Below are 18,809 nucleotides of genomic sequence, written 5' to 3' on the forward strand. Positions count from 1 at the left end.
CTATGTCACAAAACTTCAACGGTTGCAAAATTCTGCTGCCCGATTGTTAACTTTTACTAATAAGTTTGATCCAGTTCTCCGTTCCTTACATTGGTTACCTGTAGAAAAAAGGGATTATTTTCAAGATTCTGTTATTATTACATCATTCAGTTCATTCTTTTCCCCCCATATACATAAGTAATTCTGTTCAAAAATACAATTCGACACGAGGGCTACGTTGACCATCAGATACATTCTTACTCCAAACACCCAGAGTAAAACATGGGTATGGTGATCGTGCTTTTTCCGTTATGGGACCAAAATTGTGGAATCAGTTGCCTCTTCTGTTAAGGGAACTGTCATCTACAGAGTCATTCAAATCCAAACTTAAAACTTATCTGTTCCTTTCATACTGAGGACTGTAATTGCTATATGTCATTAATGTTGGATCAATATTGTATTTTCAATTGGTATATGTTGTATTCTTTATTTGGTATATATTTGTTTTTGTTTACCCTTTTCTTCTTTGTTGAAATGTTTGAATATGTATATATGCATGTAAATATATGATATCTTTTCATTTTTGAAGCGCCATGAGCACTGAAAAGTGGACCTGTGCGCTATACAAGTAGCCACTATCTTGTATTATCATTGTTATTATTATTATTATTAACAACATATTACATTGATTTGTATACACTGCATCATGATGTGATCAAATATCAAGAGTGGAGAAGACATACAGATGTTGTAGTTATCATATTGGTTGCGTGGAATTTTATGGACCTCTTTAAACACAAAATACAGTTTACTGTTAGGCAGGAATGTAAATAGTCCATAAAACATTGTTTATACTTTACAGACGCCATGTGGCACTAAACGATAGACGAATATTTACTCTAGAAACAAACAATAAACTTTGTTTTTATTTCAGTTTGAACCGACTGATGTTGTCACTGTTTTGTGCACGTTTGTAGAATCATGCAGTGTTTGAGTGAGATTATAAAGTTATATCTTTTGAAATCACGAACAAATAAAGTCCCTTGTAAGAGGATAAAGAAAAAAAAATTTTTAATGCTTTTAGTGCATAATGGTAAATGAAAAAAAAAATCAACGCAGATATGATACCTTGTTTTCAAATACACATCCAAACAACGCGAGAGCGGTGGATCGCCCTTCCCATAAGAAAAAAAAAATTAATGAGAAACAGTCAATATTATCGGGTTTATGAATCTTTCAGCTTTTAATGATGCAATACCAACTTACGACTTTATGTTGTTGCAACATGTTCATTGTAAATCACGTTGAACAGTAACAAGGTGCACATCACTATGTAAGTGGATATAAATTAAAGTACAATGTACCTTTAATCGTTGAAGAAGGCCAGCACACGTGCAGCTCATGATTTATACAGCGTTACTTATTTGGAGAACAGTCACTGTTGGTCAACATCATATTTGCAAATTTTCATATCATGCATGCATTCAGAGCTGATCAATGACGGTCTGAGATGTACGCTGCTGTTGAAAGAACTCTTGTTTTGATGATCATGCCAGTAATTTCTGTTTTAGATAAAAATGATCACTCTCCTCATGGCAATAGACATTGCGTCAGGAGCTAACGAAACAATTATCAATGACGAAGAGATACTTGCCAGTTCACTTCATCGATCACAACTGCATATGAAGTCGTCATATCTAATCTTAAGTTGGTTCCTCGTTTGGGGAAATGAAATAGTGGCGTGATAGCTATTTTTCAGTAAGTTTTTGAAGAGCTTAGAATTCACATTTTGAATAAAAAATATATCAGTATAATGATTGATTTTTGTGGGTGAACGATGAACAAAAAGATATCAATACTTAAACAACATAACAACATGCACAAGAGTTTAAGACCCGACAGATACTTTATCGTTCAATGACAAATAGCTCAAGATCAAACTACCGTCGTCTGAAACGTAGGAGTGAGAGCCCCTCAAGAAAAAAAAATGCCGCGCAATCCTAGGAAATTAATTTTGCTAAGACCCTTTTCCAGAATACAACATATTGCTGATATCACTTTGACTAGCTTTACTTTACAGTCCACCGCTGACATATGAATATCCCTCGCACGCATATAGCATTCAACTGAGTGACCCCGAGCATTCGGAACACATCACTCTCTTAATGTTTACCGGCCTCTCCGTTGTGAAACACCACCCCGCGAGCCTCCCTGACGGCCTGCACGAGCCTGTCTTTGCCCATAGGGGTTGTTCCGCGTTTCTTGCCGGTGGTAATTGTCCTCCTGTCCATTGTATGCAGGACCATTGTATTGTGGGCGTTGCCCGTAGCGTCTCGCTTCCTGCTGATACTCTGGTTCGTCTTCGTCATCGTAATCGCTGTCATCATCAATATAATCATCCTCTTGCTCATCGTTATCGCGATCTTGAGCAAAATCGTTTTCGAACCCAGAACGATGCTGCTCTTCCTCCATGCCGCCATCGTCGAAAACTGCCTCATAATCGTCATCAAAGGGGAAGCCAACATTCCGGTCGTTTTCATTTGGAGAGCGAAATCTGTTAACCTGCTGGCTTTCTTGATCGAAGTCGCTTCGCATATTATTCTGATACTGGGAAGCTTGGACACCTTCCCCGTTGTCAGGGTAATCGCTCGGTTCTTCCTGACTATCCTGGTTGATGTCACTCTCTTCTTCTTCCTGCTCACTGTAATCCTGATTGGCTCGAATATGTCTCCGTTCCACCGCTCCCTCTCCACCTCCTGCATTGAGAGCCATCAACTCCTCTCGAGCCCCAGTGGCTGCGTCGCGTTCTTCCTCATATTCATCTTCCTGCATAGCGGTCAAAACTTGACCTCGTACATCTGGGTCACCAATATTTGCCAGAAGGTTGGAATGATGCCGCAAGTGTCGTAATAAAAGCCCCAGGTCGTATGGATCGTTGATGTCGACGGGAAGATCGATCTTTGTCGCACCGAGTACAGCTTTTATCTTTTCCAGGACTAAGTACATTGAGAAGAAATAAATACAAGATGATTTAGAAGTTTTATATGTGGCACACATGCATGATAATCATAGACCATCACATTTCGTCTTGTACTGTGTTTCGTACTAAGCAATCAGACAGTAAGGAGAGACAAATTTCTTCCCTTTGTTATAGGGGAGTAGTACGCCGGGGACTGCTACCTGCAACACTGGATAGATCTGCTTGTGTATCGTCTCGGGTAGCTAGTGAGGCATATATTTCTTCATAAGCAATAGTAATCAATAGATAGCTGATAAGAAGGCTACCAACGTGTAATCCGAAACTTTTAAGAGTTGAAAACAAGAATAAGCTAATAATGACAATGTCTTGCTGGTAGAAAAAGACGTTTCGTTGTCCATGAATGTACAGCTTTTTTCTCTCTGCATCAAAATACTCATTTAATCGGTTTACAATATCAGCAATCATCATTTACTAGTACTATTATCATTATAATTATGTAATGACATACCCTCCGCACTGATGGTATCATCTTGTGAGCTGCTGAGAGAGTATTCGTGTAGGGGCTGATCAGACTCCATTGTCCGAGACACACTATCGAAATCCCCACCAGCACCTTCAGCTGGTGGTATAACAGGCCCAGCTGGCGCTGGTCCATACGAAGGTCCATATGCAGGTCCAGGTATATGCCCGGAAGGCGCACCTTGTCTTGGACCAGGTGCTGCACCATTTGCACGGCCAGATGGAAGCGATGGGTTTTCCATGTACTGCTGCTGGCGGGCACCGGGCGCTCCATACTCACGCCCTGCGTACGCAGGTTGAGGGTTATTGGCCCTGGGGTCATAGTAGTTGGGCCGGCCTGACTGGGCCGGGGGGTAAGCTGCTCGTGTACCACCCCCTTGCTGGGCTCCCGCCCTACCGACGTTCCCTGTGGGATTGTACCGCCTCTGACGCCCAGTTTGCTCATAGCCTGCTTCATCAGTCTGCCTGTTGCCCACTGATCTCCGCTTGCGATGTCCCATAAAGAAATCGAACAAAGGCGGACTTTTCTTCTTGCCAGATTCGACGATGGGGAGGGCGCCCTTCATCTGATTTGTTTTCTCCATCTCGTCATCAGCTGCTCTCTCGACAAGATTCATGGACAAGCGGTGTTGGTCTGGAATCCACCCACACACAAACCGAAAGAGAGGCAGAGAGAGAGAGAGAGAGAGAGGACAAAAAAGTGCTGTTATGGCCAATATTATTGTATCAATTAGTATATCAAAAGTATTGGCATTTCATTTATTCTCTACAAGCGTCCACGTTCCTTTCTGTATGTTTGTTTGTCTGTTTTCTTCATCTTTGAGCAGTCCAGTTATTTTAGTGTCGTTCGAGTTTTACCAAGCATTCCCCTACCTGGAATCACCTTTTAAGTGAAAAAAAAAAATGCGTATGATGTCTTTGTTAATATCACTGTAGTTTTTTATTTCTTAAATCGTATTCTATACTTTTAATACTATCAACTATATATCTGCTTCTCCTTCCTTCACGTTTGTATAGACATAATAATAATCATCTTCAAGGGGCACAGCCGACTTCCCCCGGCACCCCCATCCTCCTTGTAGACTGGTCAAAGAAGTACAATGTATAATGTGTATCATTTTGGTCCTTAACTCGTCGTCACTCAGTGCTACAGTACAGACTATGTAATTTTCATAATTGTTAAACTTAAGGAATAATTTCTTCGATATGACTGGAATTCTCTTTATATACCTAAGCATATCGCGTTGCTAAAAAATAAAAATAAACAACAAACAATTAAGGCAAGTGCTAATTGTGTCTCGCCCATTCGCGTAGAAGAATTTTTTTTTCTAACTCCCGGAAGTTCATTGACCCGCCTTGGTGGCCGCCTATGACATTTGATCTTGTGGTGACCTTCAAATCCCCAAGGGACATTTGCCATCCAAATTTGCTTACAAACGGACAAAGGGATCAAAAGTTAGGAGCCATAAGAACAATGAAGAGGAGTGAACCGTACGAGGCGCACTTACAACACAGATTGGTGAGTGAGAGTGCAGACATGGAGTCGTCTTCCCAGCCATGCGCTCGACAACCAGTGAACAGGAGCGATGCAGCATTCACCAGAGTCACGTTGGAATATTTCAAGAAAGGTCTCAGAGATTTGCAAGAACATTCGACATCATTCTGGCCTTGGAATCTTCGAGAATAGAGAGAAGACAAAGCTTGTTATTTTTGTCATATTAGTGATCATGTTTAGCAACGTTATCTGATTATTTCTATCAAATAGATTCCATGCAGTCAAGAAGGGCAGCAGGCAACGGCGTAAATCCATACTGAGGAGTGGGGGGATGATCGGCGATAGTCACCATCACCACGATTACAAGCCCATAACCGAACCGGCGCAGCCTTGAGGGGGGGGGGGGGGGGGGGGTGAGAGGAGCTTGGTTTACAGGGATCGGATGTCTCACTATTTTGCATGAAATATAAAGTGGGAGGAGAGTGATATATTTCTGACAAACTGTTACAAGCGAGCTTGAAAATTTTAACATTTTACAGTCCCAAAACTGCAGTTTGTGACTGTATTTTGTCCGCTTTGGAAATTAAGGGGGGGGGGGGCACCGGGTGAAACTGCCGGCAATTACTGATAGCAACATCAAGAGAATGGCATAACAATAAAATGCGAGCGAGCGAAGCGAGCGAGCTTGAAAATTTTGGCATTTTACAGTAAAAAAACTGCCGTTTTGGGCTGTATTTTTTCGCTTTGGAAATTAAGGGGGGCGCACAGGGCGCAACTGCTGGCAGTTCGTACTGGCAGCAACATCAGGAGAATGGCATAACGATTAAATGCGAGCGAGCGAAGCGAGTGAGCTTGAAAATTTTGACATTTTACAGTCCCCCAAACTGTCGTTTGTGGCTGTATTTTTTCGCTTTGGAAATTAAGGGGGAGCACCGGGCGAAAACTGCTGGCAATTACTGGCAGCAACATCAGGAGAATGGCATAATGATTAAATGCGAGCGAGCGAAGCGAGCGAGCTTCAAAATTTTGACTTATTACAGTCCCAATACTGCCGTTTGTAGCTATATTTTTCGCTTTGGAAATTAAGGGGGGAGCACCGGGCGAAAACTGCTGGCAATAACTGGCAGCAACATCAGGAGAATGGCATAATGATTAAATGCGAGCGAGCGAGCGAAGCGAGCGATCTTCAAAATTTTGACTTATTACAGTCCCAAAACTGCCGTTTGTAGCTATATTTTTCGCTTTGGAAATTAAGGGGGGGGGGGGAGCACCGGGCGAAAACTGCTGGCAATAACTGGCAGCAACATCAGGAGAATGGCATAATGATTAAATGCGAGTGAGTGAAGCGAGCTTCAAAATTTTGACATCTTACAGTCCCAAAACTGCCGTTTGTATATAGCTATGTTTTTCGCTGTGGAGATTAAGGGGGGAGCACCGGGCGAAAACTGGTGGCAATTACTGGCAGCAACATCATGTCGCGTTCATGATATTCAGTGAAAAGAATTAATACAAGAAGTGTATTTAAATTATATCATTTTATAGGCAAATTGTTCAATAATAATCTACACTAAACTATACTGCTACCTTAAACAAGCGGGACTGTTTAAAGTCGATCAAACGCGCAAAAACATGCATCAAATTGCACCATTTGCAATATCAAAATGCAAAAAGTTCTTACCGTGGAGGGGGACACCCCCCTCCCACACCCTCCCCTCCCCCTTCGCTCGCTCCGCTCGCTCGGGTTCAGTCGCGTTCATGATATTCAGTGAAAAGAATTAATACAAGAAGTGTGTTTAAATTATACCATGTAATAGGCAAATTGTTCAATAATAACCTACACTAAAATATACTGCTACCTTAAACAAGTGGGACTGTTTCACGTCGATGAAACGCGCAAAAACATGCATCAAATTGCACCATTGGAAAATCAAAATGCAAAAAGTTCTTACCGTGGGAGGGGGAAACCCCCCTCCCACACCCTCCCCTCCCCCTTCGCTCGCTCCGCTCGCTAGGGTTCAGTCGCGTTCATGATATTCAATGAAAAGAATTAATAGAATAAGTGTATTTAAATTATACCATTTTATAGGCAAATTGTTCAATAATAATCTACACTAAAATATACTGCTATATACCTAAACAAGTGGGACTGTTTCACGTCGATAAAACGCGCAAAAACATGCATCAAATTGCACCATTTGCAATATCAAAATGCAAAAAGTTCTTATCGTGGGAGGGGGGACACCCCCCTCCCACACCCTCCCCTCCCCCTTCGCTCGCTCCGCTCGCTCGGGTTCAGTCACGTTCATGATATTCAGTGAAAAGAATTAATACAAGAAGTGTGTTTGAATTATACCATTTTATAGGCAAATTGTTTAATAATAACCAACACTAAAATATACTGCTACTTTAAACAAGTGGGACTGTTTCACGTCGATAAAACGCGCAAAAACATGCATCAAATTGCACCATTGGAAAATCAAAATGCAAAAAGTTCTTACCGTGGGAGGGGGGACACCCCCCTCCCACACCCTCCCCTACCCCCTCGCTCGCTCCGCTCGCTCGGGTTCAGTCGTGTTCATGATATTCAGTGAAAAGAATTAATACAAGAAGTGTATCTAAATCATACCCTTTTATAGGCAAATTGTTCAATAATAATCTACATCAAAATAAACTGCCACCATAAACAAGTGGGAGTGTTTCACGTCGATAAAACACGCAAAAACATCATTAAATTGCACCATTTACAACATCAAAATGCAAAAAGTTCTTACCGTGGGAGGGGGGACACCCCCCTCCCACACCCTCCCCCTCCCCCCTCGCTCGCTCCGCTCGCTCGGGCTCGGTCGCTTCGCTCCCTCGCAGACTAACCGCCCCCCCCTAAGATGAAATCCTGGCTACGCCGTTGATCCCCCCCCCCCCCCATCGACGTCTCTGCATATGAGGGAGCTTTTGTTAAGTGAAAGATATGCTGCACACTCTTTGACAAATTAGGGAAATATACGTCAATCTCAACAGTGTACTTATCGAAAGGGATCCAGTATAGCGGAGCTTTTGCATGTTTATGATTGCAATTCAACGATTTGGTGCATAGTTCTGGCGGTATTTGGACAATAATTCCATTAAGAAAGTTCGAAATTTGTCCTCATCTCGGAAATTGCTTGGGGGATAAATGATTTGCCTGCCTAAACACTTTCGTAGGGGCGGGGCAAATGCCCTTTGCCCCCCCCCCCCCCCCCCCGAGATATTTTCGACGCCCCTGATCTTCCCTGGGTATACCCATAGATGTATCTTGACTGAATCATCAGTCACTGTCGTTCCTCATGAATGATTCAGGAAATGGAGGGGGTTCAATTATGGCAATATAGTTTTGTTATTTTTGTTTGTTTGTTTTCGTACATATTTAGCAGATGGTCCCAAGTTACTCTCGTCTTAGCATGTTTACATGTAGGCCTACACTATTTGACGTTGTCAACGTCTGAGCCATACCTTACAGTGTATGTCCATGTCCGCGAGCGAGCGAAGCGAGCGAGCGCTTGAGAAAATTATGCATTCGATTTCCTACAAGATAGAATACTGTTCAGCTCTGTTACCTGTCTGAAGGCCGGCGTACACGCGTCATGCAATATGCCAAAATTGATACAATCACATTTCTGCTTCCTCCATTTTTTTTCTTCAAAATTCAGGGGGGATGATTGTACAGGCCATCCCCCCTCCTCCATTTCAGGGGGGATATATCCCCCATCCCCCCCCCCCCCCGGGATTTACGCCCATGGCAGCAGGGCAGGAAGCCACTCGCGGGTAAAGGGTGAATTCAGACGGGTATATTGCATTGGTGTTTCTTTCTTAACTGTGCATGAAGCTCACAATGTTATGAATTCGATAAGCAACTTAAATAGTCATTCATTTCTATAATTGTTATGAGCACTGAAAAAAGGAGAAGAAAAGGAGTTCAATGAGAACTGTACAGAATTGACGCATTTGTTATAATGATTTTGTATTGTAATTAGGCACTGCTGGGTCGGCCAAAGATCTGTATAATTCCCTAAAGGGATTTGGGTACGCCAATGCGGATATCGATGTCGACCTGCTAACAAATTTTTGATCTACTTATTTTACGTTTGGGAACATGGCAGAGTCAGTACCAGCACCTGCCTGAAAATCACCGATTGAGACAAGAAAGGAATTGGAATATGTACTATTAATGCATGTCGTCGAGACCCCTCTTACACACACACACACACACACACACACACACACACACACACCAACCAATATTGATTTCTGGCATTGTAGCAAAAATTGTCTCTTTCACAATTCATCAGGTATACTTACTTTATCTCTCTGAGTGCATGTAAGTTATCAAGGTAGGCCAAAGCGTCGCCGCTCGACAGTCCAACCAAATCCCTAGGGTAAACAGAACAAAATGAGATGCATCGACAGTTACATACCAGTGACAAGTGTCTTTCAGAGGCAACAAAGAAAACCTTCCCCTCTAATTCTTGCCGAAATGTTCTTCTCTCCCTCTTCTTCTTATAACATCCGCCTTTTAAAAAATAATACGTCTAGGAGTTAACAATGAGGGTATTGGTTGGAAGGATTCAGATGATCAGGCATTTATTTTGCTGATACGTAATATGTCATCATTATAACTATCACGTCGCAATGAAAACCGGACGAGATTTTACAGTTGCACTTACTCGCGATGAGGGTGAATAATCATACGACAAGAATCTGCTTCAAGATTTTATAAAGCAAATAATGTGCATCATTTTGTTCGGGCCGTACTCGGTACCTTCGAAACAGTCCCTCCTTTGCATGGCTATCGCCTCGGGCGTGTTAGTTCCATGCAGGGGCGGATCCAGGAGTTCCGTAAAGAGGAGGCGCCTTTACAAAATTAAAGGGGGGGGGGGGGCGGGGGCGCACGCACCCCTCCCCTATTTTTTTATTTCTTTTGTTTTGTTTTAACAAAAAAAAATAAAGACGGGGGGGGGGGGCGGTGCGCTCCCTCCTGGATCCGCCACTGGGTACCTTGTGTTGATAAGTCTTACTAATGCCCTCACTGACGTTGTTTTTTTTTTTTTTTTTTTTTTTTTTTTACATGTTTACAGGGTGTATGAAACAAAACGTTACACTTTTGAAAATTTTTTCATGATTACATCTCAAAATGTTTCGGAGATTTTTTCATATTGGATGCCCAATAGTCTCATCTATCAAGTGCGATTAACAAAACAATTTTTTCACGCTTGGCTGAACACTGACGCTCTTTGCCAAGAGTGTGAAAAATGACTTGCGCCAAATCGAAAGAAGATGGAAAATTCAGCCAGCAGTTCAAATAAGTGTTCTCATTCAAACAAATTGGTCTTTTGCTCACAGTTTTGATTATGTTATGATAGTTTAGGAATTTTCTGGCGATTTTCTGTAACGTTTTAGATCATTCCATTGTGTTATGGAAGGTTGATTAACAACATCAAGATCTTTTAAGCACAATTATCACAAATCATGCACAGACATATCGAACCCACATGCCAGTCACTCAGTCAAGAAGATCATTCAATCAATCAATCAATCAATCAATCAATCCAATCAATCAATCCAATCCAATCATTCAATCAATCCAATCAATCAATTATCCAATCAATCAATCCAATCAATCAATCCAATCAATCAATCAATCAATCGATCAAGCAAGCAAGCAAGCAATCAATCAAGCAAGCAATCAATCAATCATTCAATCAATCAATCAATCAATCAATCAATCAATTATTCATTCATTTAATCAATCAATCAATCAATCAATCAATCAATCGATAATCAGTCAGTCACAATTGTATGCATGTTTACAGTGGCAGATCGACATAAAGAATATCACCTTCCCCCCGTGGCTTAAAGGCTCGGATTTTTGTTTTGTTTAGGTTTTTGGTATTTTGTTCATCCAAAATGGCCACTGCTCTCTTCCCTTGTTGTTTCCACCACCAGCCCCTTTACTCATGTGTTGATGGGTTGATTGATTGATTGATTGATTGATTGATTGATTGATTGACTGATTGATTAATTAATTGGTCAACCAATTGATTGATTGATGGGATGAATGATATGAATGTTGATTAATTTGGCACCACTACCACATTGATGGATAACTGGCATATGTTATTGTTGTGTCCGTGTATTGTGAAAACTGTGCTTAAAAGATATTGAATTAATTACACACTCTAATTCTCACCAATTAGTTTAGAAATGAAATCATTAAAATTACGATAAAGCTGACAAAAAATCTCAGACTATCATAACATAATCAAAGCTTGCAAAAGAGCAATTTGTTTGAATGGGAGCACTTATTTGAACTGCTGGCTGAATTTTCCATCTTCTTTCAATTTGGCGCAAGTCATTTTTCACACTCTGGACAAAGAGCGTCAGTGTTCAGCCAAGCGTGAACAAAAATTTGTTTTGTAGATTGCACTTGATAGACGAGACTATTGGGCATCCATAAATATGAAAAAATCTTCACATATTTTGAAATGTCATTTAAACAATTTCTTTAAAAGTGTAACGTGTTCTTTTTTTTATACGCCCTGTATAATAGCGGAAAGACATTCTCAACTCGTAAACAAGTGATTTCGGCTATAGAATCCTTCCGAGTGCATCCTTGAACAAGACATTGAAATTCTACTCACATTTCCTTTGTGTCCCAGGTATGTGTATAAATGGATAAACTGAAATGCTGTGACAGTGATTTGTCTGCTGCAGAGACAATCCTGGGCAAAAATTTACGTCGCACTGATAAATATAAGTCCCTGCGTAAATTTAATCATTATATATTCCTTTAATTTACAAATCTTCCCGTCATTTCCCTGGCATATTTCAATAGGCTCTATATCTTTTTTCTTTTTTTTTCTGGAGGCGCACACAGTCAGTTATTAATCATTGTATTACTGTATCACATGTATTTCTTCTTATCGTTACCGTTATTTTTGTTTTGCATATGTTATTGTGTTTTCTAGTTTTCTTGTATAAATAGCACCAGTGCGCTTAGAAATATATATAAATGCAATTATTATTGTTATTATTATTATTATTATTATTATCATCATTATTACCATCATCATCATCATCATCTTGAGAGTAAATGCCATGCGAGTCTATACACAAACCATTGTACAAACTATGACAAAAGGATAGCACTCAATCCCATCACCAGAAACAAACATAAACTAGAATAAGGAAAGAAAATCAATGCGGGTAAAACGTTCAACAAAAATGCTGGTTTTCGAGGGACATTTTGCCACACACACATATTCATAGTTATATGAATCAGAAATTGTACATAATGTTCAAACTGGCTTAAAAAATCAAACAACGAACAGAACGGTATAAAGGTTTCATTAACATCAGACCTAAAATCAGAAAGTTATGAAATTTGATGTTTCTCAGATTCTGACGACACACAGAGATATTAGTGGCAAGCATCACTTCGATGAGGTGATGATGTCATGGCCTATAACAAGTCCCCATACAGGGACCTACGTACATTAATCTTCACTAACCTATTTATTGGTATTGTGACATGAAGTCGGAAAGAAAGAATCGTATATTTTTTGCATCAAAACTTGTGTGTGTGTGTGTGTGTGTGTGTGTGTGTGTGTGTGTGTGTGTTCCAGTAACCTAAAGCAATGATAATGTGAAACACGTGAAACTTTGGAATTTGGTTTTTTTTCCCGTTCTATCCGTAATTTTCTTAATCATTCCATCTGCGATGCTCATATGAAACTGTGTCCTTGTCTATTGTACTGTTAATAAAAGTCAACTTAAGGGTTTAACCCCCCCCCCCCTTAGGCTGTTTTGTTTTGTTTGTTTGTGAAGATTTTTGTTGTTGTTGTTGTTGTTGCTTGCTTGCTTGCTTGTCTTGACCCGGTATTACCCATCGTCATTGGGTCAACCCAAACCCCCACCCCCTTAGCAAAGAGTCATAGATCCACCCTTGCTGATAGTATAATAATGATGACATTCTCGTATGACGGGTTATCACTACTATGTCACTAACGTGCATCAGTGTCTTCATTATGAACTCACAACTGTTGGATGCGATCCCCCAGGATGTCCATGGATGACTCCTCGTACGGTGCCCAGCATTGGGCGAAGGCATTCTGACACCAACAAGTTTTGGCTGCTTCACCACAATCACTGTCATTCGAGGTGCGCGTCGGGAAGGCACTTAACACCACAGGAGCAGCGAAGACAATGAAGAACAATGCCGTGACGGGACTAGGACTTAACGTCATCTTCGTGTTTTGGGCGAAATGTTGTCGACCAAAACTGGGGAAAAAAATGATATTCCCATCATTTCAAAACTTGAACAAGGGAAGGTTTAGACTATTTGCGCTGAAAATATTGTTTCAAGATATCACCATGGATATCACTCACATGAATTACGTACAATATACAGAGTGATTTATATAGCAGTTATCAAAGAAAAAGATCATTTTAAGTTTTAAATCCACACACAGCAGTGATTTATATTGAAACCACGAACTTGCCAGTTAATGGAAGTAAAGAGTTAATTCATGTAAAGAATTTTACACACTAAGGCCTACTCATTACGCATACGTTATATACTCATTAGATCTATACTCATTATTGATCATACATAATACTCATATATACTCATACTTGTCTCATTATTCATACATTCAGTGGTAATACGGTCACTTTAGTGATTTTTGTCACACTTTCATAGCGCAGAAAGAAATAGTAGAGTCAATTGAATCCTGAAACAACCCTTTAGCAGCTATGGCAACGGGTGGGGCCTTTAGTACAGTGGAGGCAAGCAGCAGATAGAGATACTGATAATTGCCTTATAACTTTCTCTATGCATGATTAAAACATATGACATTAAAAAAACAACAAGATGTTATTTATGATTACGATATTCCCTAGATGAAATAAGGTTTTTTATTTATCAGATGTACTTCAATAATGCAACCCTTATGCTGTCCTCTCAAACTTGGCAAATGTATGGAATTAATATAAATGTATAGGCCCTATAGATATGGGATGAATGGAATCACGAATCTTCCAATAGCAAATCTTCGGAATAATAAATCGTCGCATAACGTAACTTCGGACCTTCGAACTGTAACCACAGAAGAATCTGTATAATACTGTTGATAAATTATTATCATAACCTTTATTACCGGTATCTAATAGACTAGAGTCTAGTCTTCTTCTTCTTCTTCTTCTTCTTCTTCTTCTTCTTCTTCTTCTTCGTGAGTGACGGCATATCAACGAGCTGATTATTATGTCACTTTCAAAGGAGGTCGGCGTTGCACATCAGTAATCTAGAGGTTCTATATTCTTGAATTGGCTTGTGTTGATACGGGTAAATTAATGAATTTCGACTCGCAAAATATGCAGACCTAAAAACACCATGAAATGTAGGCCTACCGCGTATATATTTCAATAAAATATCACTTATGATGTGTAAATTCACAAATTAGGTTTACTAATACGTAAAGAAATTATCAATGCAAAACACTGAACAGCAATAGATCTAGATCTAAAACAAGATCTAGTCCTACAGACGTACTTTCTCCCTGTTCATATAGAGTCAGATGGAAGGGGGGGGGGAGTTAGATTGCTCGATTCTCGATGTGCGACTTCGGATCAAATCGAGGTTTTTCTTTTGGATACGACCTCCCACTGGTAGTGGAAGTACGACTGTAAATATTCTAGAATAGAAATGGTTATTTCATTCATTTACAATAATTTCGCTGGAAACCCAATAAAAAGAAACTTCGTGTAAAATACATTCGTGCTTTACGTCGATATTCCGACGGACCATAGTACGAAAAATGAATCCTTATAGCCTAACGTTATATATTTCTAGTGCATGTGAAACACTTGACACGATAAAGATATTGAAACATAATTCGGGTCCCCATCTGACATTCATAAAGAATTCTGTTGTCTATGTGATGAGAAAAGAAATACACAGAAACAGAGATTCGTGGTTGTCAGAAATAAATTGGCGACTCGTATTTTGTCACTGACGCATTGAATGCGTCTGCATAGGGACCTAATATTATAATTCCTATAAAGAAAGAAAAAAAGAACCCGCTTCATTCATTCATTCATCGCAAAGAGCAGGGTGCATAACCCGAGTAAGACCCCATTGAAGACCCCCCCCCGGGGAAGACAAAAAGAAAACCAAAAAACCGAAACGAAACAAACAAGTATCCCTCTTACCTTTCTATTCTAGAAGACTCTTGAAGATATCAGGACATCAGCATTCTTCGAACAAGATCAAAGGAAGTCCCCACAGACCTAGAAATACCAAAGATCGAAGTGCAATATGTGTAGGATCTTTAGAAATACAATACTCATTCAGAGCGCATAAAAAAACAAATGCGCGCAAAGTTGCTAAGGGCGCGCAGGAGGTGTATGCGCAATCTCTTTTACTCATAGCGTTTTTAGGCATGCTGCACGCTCTTTTCCCACATCCAGAATTCACTACGATGACCCAGTTTCATGACGGAGAAAGGCCTCAAACTCACACTGGGTACCGTACTGACATCCATCAAATCAACACCCTTTCGTAAAGTCCTTTGCTACAATATTTGAAGGCAGATAGGCCTATATCACAAACTTACCTACATGACTTTCCGATGCTCTGAGAGGTGAATGATTATATGTCTCGATGACATTGGAATGGTGGCCCGATGGTGTGATGAAGGGAATAATAAGTTTGGCGTGGAGCTCAAAGGATACATTTGACATGATTTTTATACCATTACTATAAAATATTTTTTATTAAACTTCTCCTGCATCACTCTTGATATAGATGTGACCCTTATTCTTGGGCATATTGACTAAAAACTTATTCATGACTGTGGGGAGATAAGCATTACCAGTTTTTACTGATGGATAAAGGATACAAAATGGTTCAGTTTTTTCCACAAAGGATTGCTAGGTCCGAAAGGGGGTGGCGTAGGCTATAGGCTATAGTAGGCGAATGCCCAAGACGTCGGTCAACTGGACGGTGTGCATCTCAATCTTCTTTCTCACATCTAAAGTAGAACAATCAAGTCATTATGCATTTATATTCTCTGTAACGTGAAGAATATGAGTTATGAATAATAGAGTTATACACTTCCCAACTGGACACGGGTAATTAACATGACTGCTACACTCTGCAATGCACTGTCCAAAGCATCCAACAATTACTGTGGAAAACATCCTTTTTTTTGACATGTGTGACACACACACACACACACACACACACACACAACACACACACATGTATTATATATATATATTGTTGCTGTTGTTGTTGTTGCGATATAGTGGTGGTGTATAAGTGCAGAGTATAAGTTGCGCGAAGGAAGACTATAGTGTTCGTCAACATATACAAAACGGAAACGTCTAACATCCATTATAGAATTGAACTCGCGCCTTATCTAGTGATGAATGAGTGAGTGAATGTCTTCAGGACCTATCTATCCCCATATTTTATGCTCACTTAATTACACACTCCTAGACTCCTGGTGCTTATATATTTAGCCTCCGCTTTATCCCTAATTGTGGCAGTTTTATCTCAGTTTAGAAACATTTTTTTTTTCCAATACATTCTTATTACTCGGGGATCGCACTTTTAGCTAATTAAGAGATAGTACATTAGCATGATTAGGCTCTCCATAAATCTCTTAGTCACCAAATTTCCAATCACAACTTGTATCCAGCCCGGTTATCATCGTGAATAATAGCTTATAGTATTTTAGCCTTAATGTTCACATTTTCATTCATTATGAATCTTTATGAGACGTTTTTTAGAATTAAAAAATATTCTTAAGAAGGATTTTTTAAATTAGGAAAACAAAAGTAAAAGAAATTATTTATCTCTCTGCAATTCTTCCATATTTATTTCCCCAAATGCATTGATACTATACATTAAACGTTCTTCTCCCGGCTGTCAGCCAACTCCTTCCCCATTTTTTAGTCTTTATTGCTGTGCCTCCTCACTTTTATAGTGACCCATCCCAGAGCATCCCTCCCCATTTTTTTCGACGCTGTGCCTCCTCCTACCGACGCACCCCGAGCCTTCTTCCCCATTTTTTAGTCTTTATTGCTGTGCCTCCTCACTTTTATAGTGATCCATCCCAATGTAAATAGCACCAGTCTGCAAGAATCTTCAGTCTATTGAAGGAGGCAGACTTAATCAGAAGAAGAAGAGAAGAAGAAGAGCCTCTCTCCCCATTTTTTAGTCCTCATCGCTGTGCCTCCACATACCGACCCACCCCAGCTCTAAAGCCCCTTTCCTGATTTTTAAACTTTATCGCTGTGCCTCCTCCTACCGACCCACCCCAAGTCTCCTTCCCCATTTTTTAGTCTTTATTGCTGTGCCTCCTCACTTCACCCATCCCAGAGCATCCCTCCCCGTTTTTTTAAACGCTGTGCCTCCTCCTACCGACGCACCCCAGAGTCTCCCTCCCTATACAGTTTCATCTTCATCGCTGTGCCTCCTCCTAGTCCTATACTGACACAGCAGTTGAAGACTCTCCACCACCGTCGCGGAGTTGTTTTCTTCGCCCTCTTTCTTCCTTTGGAAGGCGCGTATTTAATTGTGACTTTTTGTGATGAGACTTCCTGGGTCAACTCTTCCATATCATTTCCTTCAACATCTGCTATAATGCTCTCCTCATCCTGATTTTGTCCTTCCCTATTAATTGCTACTTGTCTTTCACCAGCGACCTTGCTATAAATACATGTCCTTCTTCTCACCCTGGTCCGAGGTCTCAGCGTTCCTCAATGTGTCTTTCAACGCACTTGAAATCATCCTCAGATGCTATCGCGTCCTTACACATCAACAATTACACTCTCTTCGAATGAATAGTCACTGATTCTACCACAAATATTGGCTCCTTCGGATCAACGCCACAATCATTTCCTATCTGAGCCTTCTCCATCTCTTTCGTATTCTCTTTTTCTTGTTTCTCTTCCTGATTTATCTGGAACAACACCTGTTAAAGGTTGCCTCTTCTCCTCATCTCCTGTCTGTGTCATTTTCCACTTCTGTAATATTAGTTCTCCCTCTTCATCCTGGTCTACTACTTCATCATGCTCCTCTACTTCATAATTTCCAACTTCTTGCTTTTGCTGCTCCTCACCCACTGACTTTGTCCGTACACCTCATATTTCTCATGTTCGTCCAACTGTGACTCCACCTTTCCTGGAGCCTGTCCCCGTTCTTGCATATTTTCCTCCCTCGTACCCAGCTCCTCTTTATCCTGTTCGGTTTCAACACCAAGTTCCTGTTGTTGTCTCTCCTCCTCTTCCTCGCCCGCTACCTGATTCGTCTCCTCCTGCTCCCGACTCTCTGCTCCTATCACCATTTCCTTGTTTTCCTCCACAAGCCTATCCTCACCCTTCTCCTTCCTAATCTGTACATCCTCCTCTTTCCAGCCCTCCTCGTTTTCCTCCCTTGTCCTGCCCTTCTGCCCCTCCTCACCATGTTCAGTTTTCGAACAAATATTCTGTTGTTGCCCCTCCTCCTCCTCCTTCTCAATCTCGACCAGATTCTGCTTCTTGATCTCCTCGAGCCTGTACTCATGCTTCCGCCTCAGTCTCCATGTTCTTCATCATGCTGAACGCTTCTTCCTCCTCCTCCGCCTCCACCTCCTCCTCCTCTTCAATATGGTCATTCTCCTCTTTCCAGCAATCCTTTTCCTCAACCGCTTTCATCTTCGTCTCCTCCTGCTCCTGATTCTCTGTTCCCTTCTCCATCTCCTTTTTCTCCTTCACGAGCCTAGCCTCATCTGTGTCCTCCCCAAGCTGCTCATTCTCCTG

The 18,809-nt window shown here is 40.8% G+C and overlaps 1 protein-coding gene across 1 annotated transcript; it reads right to left on the reverse strand.

Moving 5' to 3' along the window:
- Nucleotides 1-1,968: 1,968 nt before the first annotated feature.
- On the reverse strand, nt 1,969-13,249 carry LOC139713094 (bindin-like). The gene is made up of 4 exons (XM_071624852.1): nt 13,041-13,249; nt 4,987-5,153; nt 3,468-4,112; nt 1,969-2,975 (listed from the first exon to the last, which is right to left on the reverse strand). Exons 1-4 carry the CDS (start codon nt 13,247-13,249, stop codon nt 2,149-2,151), a joined length of 1,848 nt encoding a protein of 615 aa, XP_071480953.1. The 3' UTR covers nt 1,969-2,148.
- Nucleotides 13,250-18,809: the final 5,560 nt, after the last annotated feature.

Source organism: Diadema antillarum, unplaced genomic scaffold, assembly GCF_040938485.1.
Source record: "Diadema antillarum isolate AM-2024a unplaced genomic scaffold, OU_Dant_1.0 seq00001904_RagTag, whole genome shotgun sequence".
Lineage (NCBI taxonomy): Eukaryota > Metazoa > Echinodermata > Echinoidea > Diadematoida > Diadematidae > Diadema > Diadema antillarum.

Excerpts from the sequence above, each read along its gene's own strand:
- LOC139713094 (XM_071624852.1), bottom strand. The coding sequence starts at position 13,249 with ATGACGTTAAGTCCTAGTCCCGTCACGGCATTGTTCTTCATTGTCTTC. Across the intron at positions 5,154-13,040 it reads GGGGATCGCATCCAACAGTT|ATTCCAAGGCCAGAATGATG; the intron begins GTGAGTTCATAA and ends CTATTCTCGAAG. Across the intron at positions 4,113-4,986 it reads CTCACTCACCAATCTGTGTT|ACCAACACCGCTTGTCCATG; the intron begins GTAAGTGCGCCT and ends GGTGGATTCCAG.